This window comes from Vipera ursinii, assembly GCF_947247035.1.
Source record: "Vipera ursinii genome assembly, chromosome: 2".
In the NCBI taxonomy this organism is placed as follows: domain Eukaryota; kingdom Metazoa; phylum Chordata; class Lepidosauria; order Squamata; family Viperidae; genus Vipera; species Vipera ursinii.
In genome coordinates, this window is record NC_139513.1 from 18690874 (window position 1) to 18716960 (window position 26087).

Genomic DNA, 26087 nt, shown 5'->3' on the forward strand with positions numbered 1-26087 from the left:
TCTTTTTGTTAAGTGAATCACTGCAGTTTTTGTTATGTGAATCATGCAGCCATTAAGAAAATCCAGCTTCCTTCGCTTTGTCGGAAACAAATTGGGTAGTTGCAAATGGCAATCACATGACACTGCAACAACCATTGTAAATACAGGCCAGTTGCCAAGTGCCCAAATTTCGATCACATGACCATGGAGATGCTGCAACGATCGTAAGAGCAAGGAGACTTGTTAAGTCACTTTTTTCAGTGTCTTTATAACATGGGTGACTAAATGTATGGTTGTAAGTCAAGGACTACCGACATTGTGAAACACAGCACATGTCTGCGCATACGTTGTGTATGTATCCAAGATTCAGTCTTATTAGTGCACAGCATGTTTTTCCCCCTTAATCCATCTCCATTTCATTGCTCTTCACAAAGAATTTTGTCTAAAACCTGACAAAACACCCACTGACATTTTTAGACGGTTTCTTCCAGTTTTCCTTCTACAACTGACTACCTTGTGTTTCACTAGTGAAATCCCAAAGCTGGTTTACAACTTTATATTGAGAAAAAAAATATCAATGCAGCTACATATTCTCAGTGACGGGTACAGTTAAGATAGTTCCTAATTTTGACAAGAAAAATGCTTTCTGAATATTTAAGGTTAGAAATGTTTTAAAGCACCAGAGTCAGGCTGATGTAAAAGCATGCACATTTTCCCAGGAGGAATTTTGAAACTGGAGACGAGTCTTAATCCAGAATCATTATTGGATCTTCTAACAAATATTTATTGCATGTGTAATGTTGCCGTGCTGATTCATAGCAAAAAAAAAAAAAAAAAAAAACAACCCACGCACAAACACACAAAACACAGCGCTTTGCTTTTGGCTTGTGTCATTTTGCTGTTGGATTATTCGGTTTTGACATTAGAACAAAAAATGATGAGCTAAGTATTAAATTTATTTGTAGCTATTTATTCTTTTTTTTTTAAAAAAAACACCACAATTAGGGAAGCTACAAACACAAAATGAAAAGAAATAAGACCCAGAAGAGCAGGCCTAAGTGCCACCAGAGCCATTTTGAAGAGGACAACATACACACTTCAACACGCTCGCCAACTCGCGCTCTCATTTTTCGGGGTCTTTCCCTTTGTGGAAAAGAGAACATTCATCCTTCTTACACTCTCACACTTTCCAGCTCGCACACAGTAGTTGTAGACACCTCTTTGTGTCCGTCCCTTATTTCACCCAGCTCTCTCTCGGCTTCCCCCACCCCAAGGAGGCCGCACACACGAGCCAGAGGCAACGCCGGGGCCCAGCCCTCCGCAGCCACAACAGCTCAGCACCCCTCCATTGAGCCCTCTTGGAAGCGGCAGTGGGCGTGGACCAAGGAACTTCTTGAGAAAGAGGCTTGAGGGGGTGGGGGAGAGAGTAAAGGCCCCCATATCTGCCCAGCCAGCGTACGGTACTTCCATCCATCGCTCGGGCAGGAGCGGCCCGAGGAGCGGGGAGATCAAAGTTCCCTAGTTGGAAGAATTGTCACTTCCAGAATTTCTTCCCCCATTGCCAGACTCCAACTAGCCCCCTCCGTGCTCCCCAAAGTAGAGGGTGCGATGGGAATGCCGCCGAGCGGTGGACAAAGTAGAGCGATGAGACCGCAAAGTTGTACGGGGAGTTTTCCCAGAAAAGGCAGGCGGGGACGGCTGGGTGCGGTTGTCGGACGGGCTGCCTTGGCGTCTCAGGAAAGGGGGCACCGTGGAGCTCTTGATGTGGATGACCCGGGTGTCCATGACCTCGCAGTCGACCTGCATCATGACTTCGTAGCCCACGGAGGAGCCGTAGAGGCTCTCTGGAGAAAAAGGAAAGATGGGCTGAAATGCAGCCACCTTTGGAAGCAAGGCAGCTGGAGCCCAGCCTCTCCCAAGACGTTGGGTTTTCTTTTACCGTTCAGAGCCATGGCGGGCATCACCAGGGACATTTTAGGGCGAGAGGTCTTGTTGTGGCTGATGGCAGGCAGCAGCAAGTGGTCCTAAGGGAAAAGGAAATGTGTGTCAGGGAAGCAGTGGCCCAAACCTTTTGGGCCCCAGGGATCGGTTCCACGGAGAGAGGTTTTTCCACAGGCCGGAGGGGGGCGTGGTTTTGTGTGCTGCCTGCGTCCCGCGAATGGGGCTTCGCTTCTTTGCGTGGACCAGTTTCTGGCACACTGCAGACCGGTGCCGGTCCACAAACCGCGGGTTGGGGACCCCTAAGGCAGGGGTAGGCAACCTCGGCTCTTTTATGACTCATGGACTTCAACTCCCAGAATTCCTCAGTCAGCATAGCTGACTGAGGAATTCTGGGAGTTGAAGTCCATGAGTCATAAAAGAGCCGAGGTTGCCTACCCCTGCCCTAAGGTAAGGAACCAGAATATTGTATGTTTATTGCTATTGGCCTGTTTACAGGAACCTCACAAGACTTAACTGCACACTCTAGAACAGGGGTAGGCAACCTTGGCCCTTTTATGACTCGTGAACTTCAACTCCCAGAATTCCTGAGTCAGCTATGCTGACTCAGGAATTCTGGGAGTTGAAGTCCACGAGTCATAAAAGAGCCAAGTTTGCCTACCCCTGCTCTAGAAGAACTAGATTAAGTGCCCCAAAGTTTACGAGATTCTCTGTCACTTCCTCCCCTTCAGGGATTCCAGGCTAGCCAATCTCTTAACTGCCCCCCCCACTTCAGCTGTGAGACTTGCCTTTTATCACTGACCCAGCACCATTGGTCTCCTTGCACCAGGCAGCTCGTAAAATTGAAGCTCCCTCGTCATGAGGAGACAATTGTGGTGCTTCCTAGAGACTGGAGCCGCAACTTCTGCAATTTCCAGCAAGAAGGGGAGAGAAGGACCTAAACCAGGGGTAGGCAACCTCAGCTCTTTTATGACTCATGGACTTCAACTCCCAGAATTCCTGACTCAGCATAGCTATGCTGAGTCAGCTAGGCTGACTCAGGAATTCTGGGAGTTGAAGTCCATGAGTCATAAAAGAGCCGAGGTTGCTTACCCCTGACCTAAACGATAACCCAGATTCTTCGCCACTTAAACAGACTAGATTTTCTTAAAAGGAATCACCGCTTTTCATCGGAGACTCCAAATTTACCAACAGGCTTGCCTTACTTTCCTTCCTTTAAGCTCTTGGCCTTATAGAGGACCTATAACTTTTTTTTTTACCTAGAGACCGAGACACTGGCATATTCTCACACTTCAAAAGGAATTCCCTCTTTGCTTCCTGCCCTCTGCGTGCTTCCCATCATCTGTTTTTCAGCACAAGAGTTCTAACCTACCTGTTCAGTACGTGAATGTCTCCTCTACTGCTATCTCAATTTTTCCTCGCAAGGGTTTTAGCAAAAGCTGGACCCCCACATTTCAACCCACTGCCTTGGTCTTCATAAAATCAACCCATACACTTAATAAAATAGCTACTGTTTACAAACCTTTCTTTGCGGCTCAGCAGCACGGCTGTAAATGGTACATGGGAATAACCAGGGCTTTTTTTGTCATAGAACGCTCAGAACGGAGTTCCGGCACCTTTTTTGGATGGAACCTTGTAGGGTAGGCAAGGCGGGTTGTATGACATGTGTGAGTTCTGGCACCTTTTTCTTTTACAAAAAAAGCACTGGGAATAACCTTGAGAAACGAAAGGAAGAGATGCTGCCTTATACAGCAGGGGTCTCCAAACTGGGGCAACTTTTAAGACTTGTGGATTTCAACTCCCAGAATCCCCGTGCTGGCTGGGGAATCCTGGGAGCTGAAGTCCACAAGTCTTAAAAGTTGTCAAGTTTGGAGACCTCTGGCCTAGAGAACCATCAGATAAAAGTGGGGGCCGAGAAAGAAACTTAGGACAGGAACCCACCCTAACTGATTAAGCGGTAAGCAAAAGAAAGCTGGAGATTTCTACTTTCACACTTGGCGAGATTGTTAATGTAGCTACGCAATTAAGTAGAATTAGCTCATTTGGGGTTTCCTGTCCGGTTTACTCGGGAGGCTGACAAATGCAGACCGCTCTTCGCTCACCCGACGGAAAGACACGACGTAAAAGGTATCCTCTCGGCGGTCAATGGCATCCATGAAGTCATGCTCTGTATGGTCGGGATGCTGATACACCTGTAACTGACTCAGAGAATCCCTAAGAGGGGAGGGGGAAAAAAAACAAGACACAAATCATTTTTTTCCTATCCTGACACAAGCAGTTCACCAAAGCCACAGGGACAATGGAGACCGAAACGAAGACGGGCTGAGTGACACACAGGTGAGAGAAGAGAGCAACAGGAAACGGTTGTAAGAGATGACCAGGCTGAGCCTGAGGCAGAAGTCTTCGTGCCCACAAGACTTCTACGTCCAGCCCTCCTTAAGTTCCATTGACTCTTATCTACCACCTATTTTTTTAAAAAAATCCCATTTATATCCCGCCTTTCTCCGAAGACTCAGGGCGGCTTACAATCTAAGAAGCACAAATCAATGTGCTTATAGCCTTCATTCTATGTATATGCCTGCTTATTAGGGCTTTCGCCCCCCCCCCCCAGCGGTATTTGCTTTGACCGTCAGCAGTTCAGATTCTTGTAGAGAGCCTAGCCTTACAATGAACCTATATATTAATTTGAACTGCCCGGACTACTGATTTTCTGCGCTTGACAATTATTTGGATGCCAGAAGCTGTCCCAGTAAAGGTTCAGGAGGCCACAGGGGCCATAGTCCAACTAAGCAGGAACCCTAACTAAAACGCCTTGGAAAACATTGGAAAAGAGGAGATGGGATCTCCCCACGCAATGGATCACTGCAAGCGTTTTCTCTGCTCAGGCATATGAGTGGAACGAGCAACTACGATGCCGTCGTTAAGAAACCTTGCCGGTTTCAACTTAAAGAAGGGGGGAACCCACAAGCCATCAGGCAAGAGTAGAAGAAACCCACAATTTTCCCATGAGGGCGGAGAGTCCAAACGAAATTCCCAAAGAGAAGGCAAGAAGATCTGCCACATGAGCCACTCACCCCTCGGGATATTTGGGGGGGCTGGCTGGAACATAGCGGGAAGGGCTCGGAGGCTTCTTTGGCAGCTTCTCCTGAAATCCCAAAAAGACATGGGTTGTAGGTAAGGATGGGAGCGATGCCTGGGAGAGACACCGGGATTTCTCACATTTTAATTTTACCCTTCCTTTTTTTCTTTTTTTCGCAAGCCACCAGGTATTCCTTGCCCAGCTTTTTTTTTTGGGGGGGGGTCCTGCTCAGTGCCCACTTTCCTTCCCCTCAAGACGTTGTCGTGCCCCACCTGGCTGCTCTGAGCTGCTTTGCGAGTTTGCGAGGGTTTCCTCCGGTTGATCTGGTGCCGCCGGACCCAGCCGCTAAGCTCATCTGCCAACCTAGAGGTGGGAAGAGAAGCGATGGAGGATGTTGTGATTCAGGGTCAGCCTGTGGGTTCGGCAGTTGGGTCGGACGACTCAGAGGAGGAGGGGGGTGTTGAAGACCTTGCTGAGGGGGTTGAAGATCTTGCTGATGAGAGCCCTCAGCCAAGCCCCTCCCACTTGGTCACCACGGAGACCCAGCTGTGTGAGCCTGACAGCGTGGATGAAGATGACCCACAGTTGGCCCTGTTCAAGGACGCCCGACGCAGGAGGCAGTCAATTAGGAGTAAACAGAGGAAGGCAATGGGGCTTCTCGGAAGGAGGCAGAGAGAAGCCACGCCCTGAACTCTATATAAGGGGAATGTGTGGGGAGGGCTGGTTTGCTGAAGGCAACCGCTTGGATAGTTCGTGTTTCTTAAAGCTCCTGTTTCTTGGTTCGTGTCTTGTTTGTTTTTGTAGCTATAAATTTGGCAGGCGTAATTCCAGCCTCTTGCCATTTGTAAAGGGGTTGTCCCTGCCTTTTCTGCAGGGCCGGTAGCAGGCTGGTACAGAACAGAGGATTATCTATCGATTTGCAAGCCTCTAAACCGGTGTTTCTCTACCCTGGTGACTTGAAGACACGTGGAGTTCAACATGCTGGCTGGGGAATTCTGGGGGTTGAAGTCCACATGTCTTTCAGTTGTCAAGACTGAGAAACGCTGCTTTTAAACCAATAGCTAAGGAGTATCAACAACGTCCTCCGCAGGACCTACCGGAGCGATTCAGTGCGATTGAATTGCCGGCAATCTGAAGCAAGGAACAGCTCGTCCAGGTCCCTCAACATGAGGTCCTTCACATCTGAGAAGGGAGCTGACAAGTTCCTGAACATGGAAGAGGGAGACAAAAAACACATATGGTAAAAAAATTCTCAGCAACCGAGCAAGTAAAGCTGGGCAGAAAGAAACTCGCAACCCTCATTTACAAAACAAGAACCATTTGCCACAAAGCACGACATCAGTATCACAATACAAAAGCAGCTCTTGAAGTGTTCTAACGAACAAGTCTTCATTTAAAAAAAAAAACAGATATAAATGCACCACTGTCAGCCCTTCAAGGTAGTCCAGACAAGAAGCGCCAAGCACGAGTATTAACACTACCTTTATTGTAAGGTTAATAATAATAATAATAATAATAATAATAATAATAATAATAATAATAATAATAAGAAGAAGAAGAAGAAGAAGAAGAAGAAGAAGAAGAAGAAGAAGAAGAAGTTGGAAGGGACCTTTGAGGTCATCTAGTCCAACCCCCTGCTCAGGCAGGAAACCCTATACCATTTCAGGCAAATGGCTGTCCAGTCTCTTCTTAAAAACCTCCAGTGTTGGAGAATTCATGACCTCTGGAGGCAGGTTGTTCCACTGGTTAATTGTTCTGTCAGGTTAATTGTTGATTGTTCTAACTGTTACGAGAACAGAATCTTGCCAAACTGAAAGTACCTTTCCCCCCCCCCCCCCCCACTCCCTTTATTTTTTACTTTCCTCAAAACCAGAGAGGGCCACTTCTGAGGCTTTCTCCATCCTCAACCCTCCTTCCCACATAAAAATAAAGGTAAAAGTGTCCAGTTGTGCCTGGCACTAGGGGACGGTGCTCACCTCAGTTTCTTAAGCAAAGGGAGCCAGCATTCTCCGCAGACCTTTTCCATGGCCAGCATGACTATATGCCGAGGTGGACAGAATGCTGTTTTACCTTCTTGATTTATCTACCCGCATTTGCAGGTTTTGGATCTGCTAGGCAGGCAGGAGCTGGGGCAAGTAAGACCCCACCGTACGGCGCTTGGGTCTCAAACCCAGGCTGTTAGCTTTCCACCGGACAAGCTCAGCATCTTTAACCGCTGAGCCCCCGCGGCCCTTTCCTCCCCGCACAACATTACAGTGACTTAGATAAATAAAATAAATAAAATAAATAATTTTATTTGTATACCGCCCTTTTCCCGAAGGACTCAGGGCGGTGAACAGGGCGAACATATAAAAATACAAAATACAAAAATTAAAAAAGAGATTAAACAAAATGCCCAAGTTAACAATAGATTAAAATGCATTTAAAACAACAATAAAAACCAAACTCATCCCCCCATCAGGCCAGGCCGGCTTGTTCGAACAAATGAGTCTTCAGATCGCGCCGGAAGGAGCGAAGGTCGGGCGCCATCCGGAGCTCAACCGGCAAACGGTTCCACAATTCCGGCGCGCCCACAGAGAAGGACCTCCCCCTGGGGGCCACCAGGCGACATTCTCTGACCGGTGGCACCCTGAGGAGGCCCTTCATGTGGTTGAGCAGGAAGATACTGCAACTTTTTTTTAAAAAAAAACCACCAACAAAAAACAGGATCATTCCAGCAACAATGGTACTCTAAATCAACTCTTTCTCAACCTCAGCAATTTTAAGATGGGTAGACTTCAACTCCCAGAAATCTTTAAAGCTGCCAAAGTTCAGAAACAACCCCGGGGGGTGGTAGAGGGGGGGGGGAATTGTGGCCAGCTGCTTCTCATGACACGTTATTTATTTTTACTGCAATTGGGCTATTCTATTTAAGTCTCATTTTAACTTTTGTATCTTGTATTTTTATTGCATTTATTATTGCCCTGTACACCGCCCTGAGTCCTTCGGGAGAAGGGCGGTATAGAAATTAAATTAATAAATAAATTAATTTCATTTCACATTTTCTGCCTCCAAATTACCGGAATTGGGGCTTGCCTGGCCTTGCCAGGGTCTCCTCTTGCTGTTCCTCTTGCTCCTCCTCTGGCATTTCAAGAGTTTCTTGTGTAATGCTTAGAAGATGCCTCTGGCCTGGGCCAGACTCCTGTTCCGGCTTGGGCTGAGACACATCTGCAACTTTGCGTTCGGTGATGCTGGAGAGATGAAAAAGTGGAATCAGGTCCCAGCCTCTCAGGTATTTTTTATACAGAATGATTTCTGGTCTACGTAGTCTAGTGAACTGTCTTCAAACTACCATCTTTTTTTTTTTTTGCAAAAAATTCAAGTGCCACGTCCCCATAACACCCCCAAAGAAATGGGCTGGAGTTGTTCTGTACCAGCCTGCTACCGGCCCTGCAGAAAAGGCAGGGACAACCCCTTTTACAAGAAGGCAAGAGGCTGGAATTACACCTGTCAAATTTATAGCTACAAAAACAAACAAGACACGAACCAAGAAACAGGAGCCTCAAGAAACAGGAACTATCCAAGCGGTTGCCTTCAGCAAACCAGCCCTCCCACACATTCCCCTTATATAGAGTTCAGGGCGTGGCTTCTCTCTGCCTCCTTCCGAGGAGCCCCATTGCCTTCCTCTGTTTACTCCTAATTGATTGCCTCCTGCGTCGGGCGTCCTTGAACAGGGCCAGCTGTGGGTCATCTTCATCCACGCTGTCAGGCTCATACAGCTGGGTCTCCGTGGTGACCAAGTGGGAGGGGCCTGACTGAGGGCTCTCATCAGCAAGGTCTTCAACGCCCTCAGCAAGGTCTTCAACACCCCCCTCCTCCTCTGAGTCATCCGACCCAACTGCCGAACCCACAGGCTGACCCTGAATCACAACAGGAGTAGATTCTTCCTGAATCTGTCCCAACCTGGCAGCGGGGGAGGGGGAGATCATGTGAAGAAGACACTAGATTGTCCAGCATTCTCATAACTCTCAAGAAAGTAGCACAGCGGAGAAACAAATTCAATAGCTTTTAGCAGGAGCAGATATGCAAGGCTACAGAAGACAAAGCAAACTCTCATAAAGCCACAAAGAAAAGTTAGAAAATTATGTACCGCTTTTATTGATTTTTTTAAATAAATGTTTTATTGATTTTCTAGTTTCGCATTTAAGTATTTAAAAAGCAACGTGGCGGCTGAGTTAATACAATGACCTACAAGTATCTTTAGCACAAGTCTCAAGCTACCACATTGAATATTTCCTCTCTTTTCCCCTTAATATTCACTATCTCTAAAAATGAAATTCTTGCATTTATCAATAATTTTTTAGCTTATGCATGTTCTTGCTATTTAAACATTCAGTCTTTATAGACAATCAATGTCCTAATTGGTTTTCCCCAATTTTTAGTTTCCGATTAATATTTAAATTTAACATTTATATTTATGATTTCCAAGTTTTAAGTAACTGAAGTTATGTACCACTTTAAAGCCTGCCCTTTTCTGGACCAGAGTCCATTTTTCAGAGCATAAAGTGAGCAGAGGGAAGAAGTCAGAGAGAGGGACAATGACTTATTAATTACTTGGGTAAAGCATGCTCTTTAAAATACAGACTTTAAGTCTGCAGCAATATTTTTCAAACCTGGCAACTTTAAAGATGCGTGGAGTTCAGTTTCCAGAATTTCCTGGCAAGCATGCTGACTGGGGAACTCTGGAACCTGAAGTCCACGCATCTTAAAAGTTACCAACTTTGAAAAACGCTGGTCTACAGACTCCAAAGGAACGAACGGCAATTCAACATGGGATTCTCTAATATGAGAAAAATAATTTTAAAAGCAAAAAAATAAGCAGCTTTTAAGTTAGAAAATGAACGAAAACTAAAAAAAGAAACAAGCTGTAGGAGATGAGGAGGGAAGGTTAAGCACGCCATCAGTTTAGAGTCCTTATGTTTCCACAAGAAACCTAAGTGTCAACCTCCAGCTCGAATATCCAAATAAAGTCCAGGGTTACCTTCGTTTCTGAAAATCTTACTGGTTTATTGAATACATGGCATGTCATAGGCGAAGGAAAACTAACTCTAAAATCCCAAGGCATCTAACCATAGAACAATGATATTCCCAGCCAAACCCCCCAGATGTCCACGTAGCTCATGTAAACAAATTCTCTTTGTTATGAGAACCGTCTACTATCTTCTTCACACCTACTAGAATGTCCTTGAAAGGTTTCCAGACAGCCTTCTCTCAGCAAACTTCCGAAGAAGTGGAAGGGTTTCGTTTCTGACTAACCCAGTCGAAAACATCATTTCCTCCCCTCCTTACTCTAATGGCAAGATGAAAACAAAGAGGCACGTAGCTGCCAAATTTTCACTTTTGACACTAAGTCCAGCTCTCTGTGAATTCCATTGACTCTTTTAAAAGGTAAAGGTAAAGGTTCCCCCGCACATGCGTGCTAGTCGTTTCCGACTCTAGGGGCCGGTGCTCATCTCCGTTTCATAGCCGAAGAGCCAGCGTTTGTCCGAGGACGTCTCCGTGGTCATGTGGCCGGCATGACTGGACGCCAAAGGCGCACGGAACACTGTTACCTTCCCACCGTAGTGGTCCCTATTTTTCTACTTGCATTTTTACATGCTTTTCGAACTGCTAGGTTGGCAGAAGCTGGGATGAGTAACAGGCGCTCACTCTGTTACGCGGCACTCGGGATTCGACCCGCCAAACTGCCGACCTTCTGATCGACAAGCTCAGCGTCCTAACCCACTGAGCCACCGCGTCCCTTCGACTCTTTTACCTAGCCCTAATTTGGCTTGGCCATTAATAGATCAGATTCTTATGTATAGGTAACGTGAAATAAACTTTCACTGCTTTGAACTCTACTCCTATTCCTGGTTTGTTCCGTGTGACATGAATGTGATCTACTCATGGTCAACCAAACTGGCGCTAGATAAGGGTCAACAGAATTCACAGGGAGCTGGACTTAGGTCTCCTGTGGGAACCTTAGGACTCTAAACTTTAACCCCACTCTCATGTCTACTTGCTCATATCCTGCCTATGCTCCTACATACTCGGTAGAAGTGAATTCAACAGACAGGCAACATTCTTCTCAGAAGCAGGTCAACGCAAAAAGAAATCCTTCTGAGCCATTTTACTGAACAAATGCAAATGTGTCTGAAGGACCGCTGCCCATGCACATGCACACCTACAGCAGATGAAGTGACTGTCCAAGCAACGTGACAGCTTCAAAGGGCTTCCAGATGGAGAATGAGAAGCGACACAATCTCACAACCCAAGCTGAGAATGGAGCCCCCAAACAGCCAGGAAGTCTCACCTGACAGGCCCAAAATTGAAGGCTATGAAGAGCAGCACAACCATGACACAGATAACTTTTCGGTTCCCGGAGCCAAACTTCAGATCGCTGTTCTATATGGAAAGACAGGCAAGTTATCAGGCATCATGGCGCACCACATTCAAAATTTACAGCTCCTTCTAATGGAACTGTCTGAGTCAATGTTGCAGCTTTTCCCAGCTCCTTGCTGCATAGAACAACTAATTACTAAGTTATCATGGCTGAATTTGTACCATCAAGTTGGTGTTGACTCTTAGTGACCATATGCATAGATTTTCCCCAGGACAATCTGTCCCCAGTCTGGTCTTTCAGATCTTCCAATAGTGCACCTAAAGTATCAAACTAACACCTATCAGAATTGGAGAAATGAAACCTGCCAGAACAAGAAGGTCATAGCAGCATTCTCAATAGGACTGTAAGATCTCTCAAACTACAGGAAATATTTCAAAACTTGAAATATTTTACCACCACCTGGCATTCAAGCTTACTAGAAACTGGCCCGGTCAACAGTGAAAGAATATTACTCTACAGTATTCCCTATAACAATAGAGGAAAAAATGAGGAATTAGGTAACAGGGCTTAATATTAAACTATACAATGGTTTGTTTGGTTAATTTTGTAAATAGTGTTATATTCAAGAAGTCAAAAATACAGTAGTCCTCACGGCCGTTGCTTAGGGATCATTTGAAAGCTTACAATGAACTGCAAAAGAGATACTTATGACCTGGATTTGAAATTCTGTCAGCCAGGCCCCATCTCCCTCCATCACCTGAACACATACTGGGCACTCAGCAACCAGCCTACATTACGGCCATTTGCAGTGTCCCATGGTCACATGACCATAATTTACCTCATAAAATAATTTCCAGCAAAAAAATGTTCATTGCGGAGATTAGGTTCACATAAAAACTCTGTTGTAAATGATTGCAGATTCGCTTAACGAACACAACGAAAAATGTTGTAAAAAAATTAACAACGCTTAACAACCAGCACGAGTTACAACTGTAATTCTGACCTCACTTAGGGTCGTAACTCGAGATCTACCTGTAAAGAAAGCTCCCCAGCTCAGAGGAAAAAGAAAGGTGGAGAATGAATCAACATGGATTGTTCCAGAGGTACATGGCTAGTTAGCTAATAGCAATAGCACATAGACATACAACACTTAGACTTATATACCGCTTCACAGTGCTTTGAAGCCCTCTCTAAGCGGTTTACAGAGTCAGCATGTTGCCCCCATCAATCTGGGTCCTCATTTTACCAACCTCAGAAGGAAGGAAGGCTGAGGCGACCTTGAGCCGGTGAGAATCGAACTGCTGAACTGCTGGCAGCCGGGAGTCAGCAGAAGTAGCCTGCAGTACTGCATTCTGACAACTGCGCCACCAGGGCTCTTAATATTCTGAACTTGCAGCATTTCAGTTGGGAGGTAGATGTAAGCAAACACAGCGATCTTCTATTGCAGATGTCCCCAACCTTTTGGGCAACAGGGACCGGTGCCGTGGAAACCAGAAAGGGTGTGTTTTTGTGTACTGCCTGCATCCCATGGATGGGGCTTTTTTTGCTTGTGTGGCCAGGTTGGTGGCATGCTACAGAACGGTGATGGTCCACAGACCGGGGATTGGGAACTCCTGTTCTATTGCATACCCCATTTGAAAATCGAAAAGTTCACAGCTAGCGTCCCCATGATACGGGGGTGGGGGAGGATAACCATGACAATGTGCTTTCTTAAGAAAGCCACAAGTCTCATTCCTAGTGGAAAGGGCTCACCTCATCCAGGATACCATCTAGCCGGCGCCGTAGGGTAGCATTTTCCCGCCGCAGCCGCTCGTTCTCCGCTAAGGCCTCTCGCAGCCGGGATTCCAATCCTTGGAGGTATTCCTTCTTTTTTCGGCGCGACTGACAAGCCGATTCGCGGTTCTTTATCATCCGCTGCTGCCTTTTCAGGACCTTGATCTTGAGCAAATTAGTCAAGAAAATAATATTTATTTATTTTAATTCCATTTATATCCCGCCCTTCTCCGAAGACTCAGGGCGGCTTACAAGCTTAGCAGTAGCCTTCATTCTATGTATATGCCTGCTTATTCATGTCCATGGTATAAAAGAAAGAAGGGATGAAGTTCAGGACTCTTTGGCATCTACTGTGGAGAACCGATTCACACATTTTCCCCCCTATACTTGTTTTCTGAAACTCAGTTCTCCATTTTGCATGAAAGGTCGGTCACACAGAGTTCTTTGCATCCTCCAGATCCTCTGCTGACTTTAGTTCAATATTCTGATTTGTTCACCAGGTAAAACTTACCTTATCTTATTTTCTCTTCTGCCACAACAATTAGCAACAATTATACACCACAAATTAGCAAACGGTTGCTACTGTTATTTATTTCTCTTTTCGGAGAACGTTAAAATGTAGGCGATTAACAGAACAGCTTGGCTATTTCTGATGGGTCCTGCCTGTAAATCTGCTCATGTGAAGTCCTTGGTGCTCCGTGGCTGTTTGCAGACATTTCAATACCTGACTAGGTAACATCATCAGCATTAGTGAGTGCAGGCTTTGCTTTCTGCTTCTGTTTTCTGTTTCAAGCAGAAAACAATATCCTAATCAAGGAACTGCCAAGGGGGGGAAAATACATATATCCACCAACGTGGGAAAGGCAAAATAACGTATATAAAATGAAAGCAAACTTCATTCCTTTCTAACACTGATGAGGTTACCTAACTGGGTGAGCAAACAACCAAGCCCAGGATTTGAAGTTGCTGGAAGAGGAAAGACTCTGAAACTTAAGGATTGCGAACTTACATCAATCTCTTGGTTGCAGGGTCCTATCTGTGCTGGCGCAGGGATGATAGTTTTAGCTTCTGGCTTGGGGATGGAAGGTGCTGGTTTAGGTGACAGAACTTCCTTCACTGGAGACTGAACCTTGATCAAACCAGACACTGGGAGATGCAGTAGCTCAGACTGGGAAATCACAACACTCTGTGCTGGAACTGAAGGGGAAAAAAAGGTCACAACACTGCTTCACTTTCTTTTCTTACATGAAGACTAAAGGAAAGAATTGAAACTAAACATTAAGAAAACCAAGATCATGGCATCCGGCCCTCTCAATTCCTGGCAAATAGATGGGGAAGAAATGGAGGTAGTGACAGATTTTATTTTCCTGGGCTCCAAGATCACCGCAGACAGGGACGGCAGCCAAGAGATTAAAAGACGCTTGCTCCTGGGGAGGAAAGCCATGGCAAATCTAGACAGCACACTAAAAAGCAGAGACATCACCCTGCCAACAAAAGTGCGTATAGTCAAGGCTATGGTCTTCCCAGTTGCAATGTATGGCAGTGAAAGCTGGACCGTAAGAAAGGCTGAGCGCCAAAGAATTGAGGCCTTTGAACTATGGTGCTGGAGAAGACTCCTGCGAGTCCCTTGGACTGCAAGACGATCAAACCGGTCAGTCCTAGAGGAGATCAACCCTGACTGCTCTTTAGAAGGCCAGATCCTGAAGTTGAAACTCAAATACTCTGGCCATCTAATGAGAAGGAAAGACTCACTGGAGAAGAGCCTAATGCTGGGAAAGATTGAGGGCAATAGAAGAACGGGACGACAGAGAAGGAGGTGGCTGGATGGAGTCACTGAAGCAGTAGGCGTGAGCTTAAATGGACTCCAGAAGATGGTGGAGGACAGGAAGGCCTGGAGGAACGTTGTCCATGGGGTCGTGATGGGTCGGACATGACTTTGCAACTAACAACAGCAAAGAAAATTCTTTCCTCAGAATGTTCCCCCCACCCCACCCCCCAGCGAAGAAGCCTGTGCACCGTCCCACATGACATTTCCAGTCTGTACACGTTCAGCTACTGGAAACTGCTCCATTAACATCCAAAGATCAGATTGGTAACTTGTGACGTATCAGGATATGAAACAAACAATGTTTACTAGGGAGACGTTAGCAATTTAACTATTGGGTGTAGGTTAAAAGATACAATCTTTGGTGTAATAAAATAAGGGAATTTGGGGTTCTAGATACTACTTGGGATGTCATAGGTTAAATTTGGATACTACAATTAACATCAAAGTTAGATAAAATCTAATAACAGGATATAGATATACTTCATTGGAATTGGACTGACAAAATCTTTTTTAACTGACCATGCCATCCTTGTAAATCTGTTATTTTAAATGTTGTATTGAATGTTGAGGGAAATAGAGAAGAATGCTATGATAATGTAACCAGAACTATGTATTGAAAACTCTGTTATTCAATTCATGACTACCCAGGTACCATGATGCTTTCTAGATATATAGGTTGTAAACTGAAATATATATATATATATATTTTAAAAAAAACATCCGAAAATAAGTCCCCTGGGTCGGCTTACCTGAGATTCCAGGGTTGACAGTCTGTGACTGGGTTACAGGTACTGGCTGTAACAAGATAGTCTTACTGGAAGAGGTTGCTGGCTGTCCTGGGACAGTGGTCACCACCACAGGCTTTGGTTGAATGGGCGGTTTCCGGCTCAGAATGCTCTCTGTTTTATTGGGAACTGCTGGTTTTCCTAAAACAGAAGTTCAAACAACCTATAAGAATCTATTACAGTTCTTAAGAGTCTTACTCAATTAATTGCACTGAGGAAGCCACGTTGATCTGGGAAAGAGTCAGCTATTATCATCTTGAAGGAGAAAAAAAACACCAGAAGAGGAAATAAAGGAGAGATCGTATATTTATTTCTCCCTTTCTTCAATGAGTTCAGTTCTGACACTATTTATGCCTGTATTAATTATCTACTTCAAATGAGGCCATTTGATACCTTTCCTTTTAACTAAAAAAAAATGAAGAAAAGGAATACACAAACTTACAAAAGAAGAAACATTAAAAAGGAAAAAAAACATATCAAATGCAGATGTGCAAATATATATAACATTTATTCAATATGTTATCAGAAATACTGAACACGGTAAGTAAAAAAAACCCATAGTCTACATTGAAAATTAGAATCTTACTAACAAATCATGAACATTCACTAACATTCTAACTAGTGTGGATGAGGTGTCCACTCTTAGGATTGAAATGATAAGATTTAGATTTTTTAGATTTTATTAGATTTATATACCTCCCTTTCCCGAAAGACTCAGGGCGGTTTACAGGGCATTTTAAAATGATATCAATATAAGTACAAAGTTAAAAGAGAATTAAAAGATTAAATTATTCCTGAAAATAAAATCCCAGTTAAAATTCTCAGCCTGGGTCAGAGAGCTCAAAGAGCCAAGTCTTCAGGTCCCGGCGGAATGAGCGTAGGTCAGGGGTAGTCCTGAGATCCATGGGCAGCTGGTTCCAGAGGGCAGATGCACCCACTGAGAAGGCCCTCTCCCTGGGTGTTATCCGCCGGCAATCTTTTACCAGCGGCACCATGAGAAGACCCTCCCCTCTGCGGGCGCACAGGACGAAGGGAACTTGATGCTGGCAGCAGGTGTTCCCTCAAATAACCCGGACGCAAGCCATTTAGGGCTTTATAGGTCATCACCAGCACTTTGAATCTCACCCGGAGGGCAACCGGAAGCCAATGCAGCTCACGGAGTAGAGGTGTTATATGGGAGTATCGGGAGACCCCCATCACAACTCGCGCGGCCGCATTCTGCACCAGTTGTAGTCTCCGAATGGTCCTCAAGGGCAGCCCCATGTAGAGAGCATTGCAATAGTCTAAACGGGAGGTCACGAGCTCATGAGTGACTGTGCGTAGGGCATCTCGGTCCAGGTAGGGTCGCAACTGGCGGACCAGGCGAACCTGGGCAAAAGCTGATGTGCAAAATACAAAAAGTTGGTTTGGCTCAGAAAACTAAATAGATGGCTAAGAACTGGAAGGGCAACACAGAGAATGTGAAAAATGTGTAGGGGATCTCAAGCTCACCTTGTACACTAGGAAAAAATAGAACATGTAATATCTTTCTATTTAAATAAGATACATTGACATTTGTGCTTGTTTGTACGTCACTTTCTTCCCAAAAATAAACTAAGAGCAGCTTTCAAAAAAATAATAATAATCTTGAACTCAGTTTCTTGGAACAATATGGAAAAGATTTTCCTTTTGACTTTTTCTTGGACTCCCCCCCCCCTTTTTTTTTTTCCTGATGTGCTCTACAGATCTGGAATATTTTCTGGCAGTTCCTCTTGTTCATGCAAAAGCAATTCAACCAAAATCCTCCTAAACTGTTGAGAATGGATGTCAGGGACATGGGCAACTCACATAAGGGAGCTCACACAAAGTGCCCATCAAGAAAAACATCATCTCCTCCAAGGTCTCGTCCCCACCCAGAAAGGAAAGCTAAGGAGGAGGGGAGGATAAATAATATCTGGACACAACACGCTGAGAGACACAAAAAAAAGAAAATGTCATATTATCACTAACGAACAGGTTATTTCGTTATACTTAATTTACTTCCCAATCCACTCGCTCACCTGATACTCAGGAAGACTTTTTTTATTGCACAGGACACTTACCGCTCCAGAATGTGTATCTTCTTCATTGGTTATGAGCACCAATGCAAGCTCTGAAGTCGTTCTACAGTTACTAAGTTCAGTGCAGAAGCAAGAAATAAATAAAGGTAAAGGTAAAGGTTCCCCCGCACATACGTGCTAGTCGTTTCCGACTCTAGGGGCCAGAACTCATCTCCGTTTCAAAACCGAAGAGACAGTGCTTGTCCTAGGACGTCTCCGTGGTCATGTGGCCGGCATGATTAGACGCCAAAGGCGCACGGAACGCTGTTACCTTCCCACCGGAGTGGTCCCTATTTTTCTACTTGCATTTTTTTACGTGCTTTCGAACTGCTAGGTTGGCAGAAGCCGGGACGAGTAACAGGCGCTCACTCTGTTACGCGGCACTAGGGATTCGACCCGCCAAACTGCTGACCATTAGATCGACAAGCTCAGCATCCTAACCCACTGAGCCACCGCGTCCCTTAAGAAATAAATACTTGCTTCTAAAAAAAATTTCTACAACAGACATGTCAAACTCGCGACGTCACGTGACGTCATGAGACGTATCGGGACTGTTTTGCAATTGCCAGCAATGGGCGGGGCGCGGCTTCTGGATGATGCGTCCAGCCCGCGGGCCGGCAGTTTGACACCCCTGTATCTACAAACATACCTGTCTCAGAAGCTGGGACTACATTTATGTGTACTGTTCCAAAGGGAGGTAAAAGGACATCTCCAAACATGCACGGGGGGGTGGGAGGATGCTCTGTTTTCACTCCAATCACATCACCTGGTCCAGCAACCTGAAAGAAAAATGATAGGCTCAACGGAAGCATTAAGCTTCTCCGTTTTGACGCCTCTCAAGCATCTATGTATTTTAAAAAAAGGCCACTTCTTTTTTTAAAACAAAGGCATTTATATGCTTTACAGCAGGGCTTTTCAACCTTTTCACCCATTGTGCCACTTTTAGGATATGGCGGCAACATCCGAGTACCACCAGTCACCTAGCAAAGTGTCAAAAACTTGATGACCAAAAAAAAACCAGGAAAAAAGTGATGAAGTACAGGTAGTCCTCGACTTACAACAGTTCACTTAGTGACTGTCCGAAGTTACAATGGCGCTGGAAAAAGTGCCCCCCAAGCCACAGCCGAGCAAGACACCTGCCTGCCCATCTGGCGGCGCTCCCTCCTGTCCGAGGTTTTCATTGTTGTGAGCATTTCTGTTGAGGATTGGCAGCAAGGTTGGGGGTGTGTTTGGTTTTTATTCCCCCCCCCCCGTCTGCTGGGTGGTTGCAGCAGGTTTTGGTCACTTCACATGACCCTGGGACCCTGTGACCGTCATAAATATGAATCAGTTGCCAAGCATCTGAATGTAAATCACAAGACCCTGGAGATGCTGCAACATTCCAGCTGATCGGTGCTTCTTCTGGGCTCAGCAGAAGCGCCAGGATCAGCACCGACCTCCAGCTGGAGCCTGGCGCTGATCCTGGTGCTTCCGCTGAGCCCTGACAGCCCTGCAGCTCCAGCCATCTCTCACTCAGGCTTGTGCGGTGGTGCCATTGCTTCAGCTCATTCCGCTACTTCTCTAGGATGGTCGCGTGCCAGGTGCCAATGTACCACTGGTTGAAAAGCCCTGCTTTACAGGATGGTTTTTATTTACTATTTCTGGCAATTTTCGATAACTATTACATCTTACTGGTTATATGGAGTAAAGGAGCCATTTCTTCACTATCATGGTGCCTTTGTAAAATAAATAGAGGTACTTTGACGTACTATTATTCGTCTGTCAACCACTGCCAGTGGTTACAGTGTACTGAAAACACAGTGCCCAGGGTCATGTAATCAAAATCTGGGCACTTGGCAAACTGGCATGTATTCACAACAGTTGCAGCATCCCCGGGTCATGTGATCAACGCTTGCAATCTTCCCAGCCAGCTTCCAACAGGGAAAGTCCACGGGGGGAAAGTTAGATTCACTTAACGACCACAGGATTCATTTGACTGCAGCGATCCACTTAACAACCATGGCCCAAAAAAAAAAAAAAAAAAAGATCATAAAATCGGGTGCAACACGCTTCACCGCCTGGCTTAAGCAACGGAAATTCTGATCCCAACTGCGGTCTTTTTTCTTCCGCGAGTTACAGTTCTGACGCTACTTATGCCCAGGTATTATTTATCTACTTCGAATGAGGCCACTTTGAAGGACTGCCTTTACGTGTATATTAACATTTGGGCACTGCGGTTTGTCTGCAAAGGGATCTCCGAGAAGACCTACCTGCTCTGAGAGTTCGGCGGAAGAGGAGCCTGCCGCAGAAGAATCGGAGGAGGCCACCGATGAATCGGAGCAATGAGACGAAGCAGGGGAGACTGGCTCAGATTTTACTTGCAACTCTAAAAAAAAAAAAGCGGGGGGGGGAGAAATACTTCAGACACTTTCACTGCCAGCCTGCTGACCCAAGACAAAAGGAAACTGTGTTTCCTCTCTGCCTCTCACACGTATTGTCTTTTCCCATCTACCTGTCCTCCCCACCTCTGCAATTTCTACAGGCAGCTCTAAGTGCTGAATCCCAAGGAAACCATCTTTATGCGCCTCTCACCCCATTCAGCTTTAACTACCACGCCACCAGTGCCCTCCACCTGGGCCAACAGAAGAAGCAGATCTCTCATTCTTGCCCACCTGAAAGCTGTAACTCTCTGAAGGCATGATGAGGCAGCTGTAAAGGTAAAGGTTCCCCCGCACATGCGTGCTAGTCGTTTCCGACTCTAGGGGCCGGTGCTCATCTCCGTTTCAAAGCCGAAGAGCCAGCGCTTGTCCGAGGATGTCTCCGTGGTCATGTGGCCGGCATGACTAGACGCCAAAGGCGCACGGAACGCTGTTACCTTCCCACTGTAGTGGTCCCTATTTTTCTACTTGCATTTTTTTTACGTGCTTTCAAACTGCTAGGTTGGCAGAAGCTGGGACACGTAACAGGCGCTCGCTCTGCTACGCGACATTCGGGATTCGACCCGCCAAACTGCCGACCTTCTGATCGACAAGCTCAGCCTCCTAACCCACTGAGCCACCGCGTCCCTTGAGGCAGCTGTACTTCCTGCCTATAACACCTAAAGGAGAAACAAAATCCCCCAACAGCAAGCTCAGAACCCTAGAGCTGAAGAGTGATCAGGTCCAAAAAATTACATTCTCCCCAACACCACGGCCATTTCCCCCCTCCCCCGCTCTCTGAATGATAAAAGAATCTGATTATCCAATACAGATTCATATTTCTTATGTCTTAATTAAAAAAAAACCAAGGCATGGAAGAAACCAACAAGTAACCTTGTGATCGGAAGTTAACCACTCTGCAGAATTGTTCGCACCACAGCTGCACACTGCTACGTGTAAATTTAACCTTTACTAACCTTTAACTTTTTCAGACACACGCTGCTACCTACCACAAGTACTCTCTTCAATAGACCTTGGCCAACTAATCCTTTTCCAGAACAGCTCCTATCACTCCTAAACACTTTCGATTTTGCAGTTTAACTCTGCCACTTGAAGAAGAGCTGGGAATATGCCTCCATAGATTGGCAGTAATAATTAAATTTGCATAGGTGACGAAATGGAGGTAGTGACAGATTTTATTTTCCTGGGCTCCAAGATCAGATGGGGACTGTAGCCAAGAAATTAAAAGACGCTTGCTCCTGGGGATGAAAGCCATGGCAAATCTAGACAGCACACTAAAAAGCAGAGACGTCACCCTGCTAACAAAAGTGCATATAGTCAAGGCTATGGTCTTCCCGGTTGCAATGTATGGCTGTGAAAGTTGGACCATAAAAAAGGCTGAGCGCCAAAGAATTGAGGCCTTTGAACTCTGGTGCTGGAGAAGACTCCTGCGAGTCCCTTGGACTGCAAGGCGATCAAACCGGTCAGTCCTAGAGGAGATCAACCCTGACTGCTCTTTAGAAGGCCAGATCCTGAAGCTAAAACTCAAATACTTTGGCCACCTAATGAGAAGGAAGGACTCACTGGAGAAGAGCCTAATGCTGGGAAAGATTGAGGGCAATAGAAGAAAGTGACTTGCAGTTTGTGGACTTTTTAATTGGTTGTGCAGTGCATCTACTTTTTAAGAAATATATCGCAGCCAAGATGACATCCAGACAACAGGACAAACTGTCAAGTCACAAGCTGCATGCAGCTTTCAGCCTCAATCAGAAAGAAGTCAGACATGGGGAGGCAGGCAGAGGACAGGGAAGAGGAAAGAGCAAGCAAGCGAGCCTCTTATCTCCTCTACCCTGCCTTTAATTGTCAATCGGTTAGAAAAAACGTGCTTCAATTTTGTGATGCAAGACAGACACAACCTTATCTTTGCTCATTACAGCTCTTATTGCACAAAAACTACTCCTACCTAGACAAATGATGGCACTGCCTGAAACAATTCTAGGAAGCAGAAATAAAAACTATTTTGCTGGATCAGATCAAAAGCTCATGTGGGCAAGGATCAACGAGCTGCTTCTGGGAAGGCAGTGGGCCACAAAGACAAAATACATTTTTCTCCCACTCAAAAAAGTTTTGCTACTAAATATAGATACCTCGTCCAACATCGTCTATTCCTGCTGGCAATGACTCACGAAAGTCTTCCTAGAGGTACATGTTTTAACAGGAGGTACCAGAGATAAAATCTAGGATAAAATGATCCTCTTTGCCAAACAGCAGTGAGTAGACAGGTTATACATACATTTGTATTTAGCTGAGATGGTAGGATAGCCTAATGTAAAGCTCTTCCTCATGAATAACCTCCTATTCTTATCATTTCCAGAATGATACCATCTTTATTTTTTTTGCAGAAAATACAATCTTGCAACAATCATCTTAAAAATCAATGGCTCTTATAAATTTTTTTTTCTGAATTACTGTTCTGTACCAGCCTGCTACCGGCCCTGCAGAAAAGGCAGGGACAACCCCTTTTACAAGAAGGCAAGAGGCTGGAACTAAGCCTGCCAAATTTATGGACACAAAAGCAAACAGAACAAGACACGAACCATGAAACAGGAGCTATTCAAACGGTTGCCTTCAGCAAACCAGCCCTCCCACGCATTCCCCTTTTATACAGTTCAGGGCGTGGCTACTCTCTGCCTCCTTCCGAGGTGCCCCATTGCCTTCCTCTGTTTACTCCTGATTGACTGCCTCCTGCGTCGGGCGTCCTTGAACAGGGCCAGCTGTGGGTCATCTTCATCCACGCTGTCAGGCTCACACAGCTGGGTCTGCGTCGTGACCAGGTGGGAGGGGCCTGGCTGAGAGCTCTGTGGAGCCTCAATATTATTCTCAGCAAGCTCTTCAACAACCCCCTCCTCCTCCTCTGAGTCGTCCGACCCAACTGCCGAACCCACAGACTGACCCTGAATCACAACAATTACAGCCCTCTTAATCAGGTTCACCAGATCCCACAGAGCAGGGGTATCAAACTGCCGGCCCACGGGCCGGTTGGCTCATACGGATGCTGCGCCCAGCCCAGCTCCGGCAATGCAAAAAAAAAAAAAAAAAGTCACGATACATCACATGTGACGTGACGTGGCGAGTTTGAAACCCATGCCGCAGAGTATCCTCAGCTCTATAACAGGTTCTCAATAGCCTGCCTTGCCACAGCTTCATGAAAGTACTCACCTGGGAAGAGAGATTCTTGCAAAGGATCCCAAGGTGGGTCTGGAGGCATAGTTTCCATGTCCAGATCAAACCCATCACCAAACTGCTGGTATAGAAAGGAAGATATAGAAAACAAAGCTTTTCATGTGTGGGAAACAATAAGCCTGATTCCTTCTAAAGAACAAAGTGTGACGGCAGTGAGTGGATATGTAACTGAGGAGGTATGCAGGTAGTCCTCGACGTACAGGTTCACTTCGTGACTGTTCAAAGTTACATCGTCACTGGGAAAAGTGACTTATGACTGTTTTTCACACTTAACTACCGTTGAAGCACCCCCATGATCATCCGATGAAAATTCAGACAATTGGCAACTGACTCATATTTACGACAACTGCAGTGTCCCGGGGGTCATGTGATCACTTCTGCGACCTTCGGACAAGCGAAGTCAATGGGAAAACCAGATCCACTTAACAACTATGTTACTAACAACTGCAATGATTCACTTAACAAAAGAAGCAAGGTGGTAAAATGGGGCAAAATTCACTTAACAAATGTCTCACTTAGTAACATAAACTTTGGGCTCAATTGTGGTCATAAGTCGAGGACTTCCGGTAGTTTGGAGTTCCAGTTCAATAAGACTTTCAGGGCTAGAGATAATCTTGGAAATGCAATCCAAAATTATATACATGGCATGCCAGTTATTGTAACTGGGAATATAATCCCCACAACACATTCTAACGTTTAAGCCAAATTGAGAACAAATAAAAAAACCCAACTGGCAGGGATGGGAGTGAACAAGATGCTAAAGTATACTGAATTCATTTTTTTTATAAAGTTATAGATGTGGGGATAGAAAGAGAGACTTCAAATTGCTGAGAAGTGTATCCTGCCATGGAGGCATAAAGGTAAAGGTTCCCCCACACATGTGTGCTAGTCGTTTCCAACTCTAGGGGCCGGTGCTCATCTCCATTTCAAAGCCGAAGAGCCAGCGCTTGTCCAAGGACATCTCCGTGGTCATGTGGCCGACATGACTAGACGCCAAAGGCGCACGGAACGCTGTTACCTTCCCACCATAGTGGTCCCTATTTTTCTACTTGCATTTTTACATGCTTTCGAACTGCTAGGTTGGCAGAAGCTGGGACGGGTAACAGGCGCTCACTCTGTTACGCGGCACTCGGGATTCGACCCACCAAACTGCCGACCTTCTGATCGACAGGCTCAGCGTCCTAACCCACTGAGCCACCACGTCAGGCATACTGGAAAGCAAATAATATTCTTCTAAAAGCAAAGGTATTCTCACCGCAGAACAGGTACCATTATTGTCCATAATGCTGTGTTCAAGACAAGGGAATAGTTCAGCTGCCATATCTCCATCATTATCCAAGCAGCTGTAAAGACCTGCATCTATAGGAAAAGCAGCACAGTGCAACTGGATGACTCAACCATGGGTTATCTCTAAATAATAATAATAATAATTAAACAATATCTGCTTACCCCAGGTCCTTGGGAAGGACCCAATAGGGCAGAGGTCTTCAAACCTGGCCCTTTTATGACTCGTGGACTTCGACTCCCAGAATTCCTCAGCCAGCATGCCTGGGAGTTGAAGTCCACAAGTCACAAAAGGGCCAAGTTTGAAGACCCCTGCAATAGTGGATAAAAATGTCAAATCCAGTCTAAACATCTGACTAACCACCACCAGCTGTGCACATTACAGTTACACATTTCCTCTTCAAACTTTATTTCCTTGTTCTTAGTTAAGCTCTCCACCCAAGCCAGAACAAAACTGGAAATACAGCTTATGTAGAAACCAGTTACAAAGAGGCCTATGTTGCCACCTAACATAGTAGTTCCACATAAAACGTGCACTTTCCAGGTTAATACCTGATAAGATCGTGTGAATCTCTACTTGTTTTGCAGTGCATAAAACTGTCGCTATCATTTATGCAACGCAGCCTGTTAACTGCGTATAATAAAAACACAAAAAGACCCCCTCCTCCTTCATCCATATCATCTCTCTTCCGTTTTGATAACCCTAGGCTAGTAAAAAAAACACCTATACTGTAACACCTTAAAGATGTGCATTGAATGAACATCCTGCTAAAAAAAAACCCAGTTAATTCCTTATGTGATAACCTTTAATGGCCAAGATCGCACTCCAGTTAAGAGTCTGACAGGCAGAAATGCAACAGGTGAAGCTTCTGCTTGGCGGAAAGTTATATACCCCATTGCACACCGGCCTGATATCATCTATTAAAGTCATAAGAGTTTTCAACAGAGTATTTTTATATGTTAGCGGGCCCCACCGCAACCCCAACCTTGAAACCCACGCATAGCCCAGGCCTATCGGCCCTGTCCCCTCCTTCGGCCCAGTATTGTCCCTCCTTGTTCTATTCACCCCAGTCCTCGCTGCTCAGCAGGTTATCTGCTCGGAAGCGGCTGGAATCGCTCAAAAGCAGCAACTCCGAAGCCAGCGCCGCCATCTTCCTTCCGCTTTTCCTACCTACACTATACCAACACCGACTTCCATCCAGTCGATTATTGCCATAGCAACATCGCGGCCCAATAGAAATCCTCTTCTTCCCTCTTCTGCCCAACCATAAGAAAGAGGAGGCGGGACCCGACCGGTAGGCCCACCAACGGAACGGAACGAGATGGCGGAAGCGCATCGAAAG

The 26087-nt window shown here is 45.6% G+C and overlaps 1 protein-coding gene across 3 annotated transcripts; it reads right to left on the reverse strand.

The window, feature by feature from the left end:
- Window positions 1–928: 928 nt before the first annotated feature.
- On the reverse strand, window positions 929–25906 carry ATF6B (activating transcription factor 6 beta). 3 transcript variants are annotated; one of them, XM_083355650.1, is made up of 16 exons: window positions 25811–25906; window positions 24716–24819; window positions 23437–23518; window positions 20071–20186; window positions 18471–18600; window positions 15708–15884; window positions 14140–14327; window positions 13110–13295; window positions 11328–11419; window positions 8056–8226; window positions 6094–6201; window positions 5269–5359; window positions 4992–5062; window positions 4020–4131; window positions 1919–2003; window positions 929–1823 (listed from the first exon to the last, which is right to left on the reverse strand). In XM_083355650.1, the coding sequence occupies exons 1-16, from the start codon at window positions 25893–25895 to the stop codon at window positions 1552–1554; spliced, it is 2070 nt and encodes a 689-aa protein (XP_083211776.1). In that variant the 5' UTR covers window positions 25896–25906; the 3' UTR covers window positions 929–1551. The 3 variants fall into 3 exon arrangements, with proteins under 3 accessions (XP_083211776.1, XP_083211775.1, XP_083211777.1); XM_083355649.1 differs by having other exon boundaries at window positions 23437–23521; XM_083355651.1 differs by lacking the exon at window positions 24716–24819 and having other exon boundaries at window positions 25811–25830.
- Between the last annotated feature and the right edge of the window lie 181 nt (window positions 25907–26087).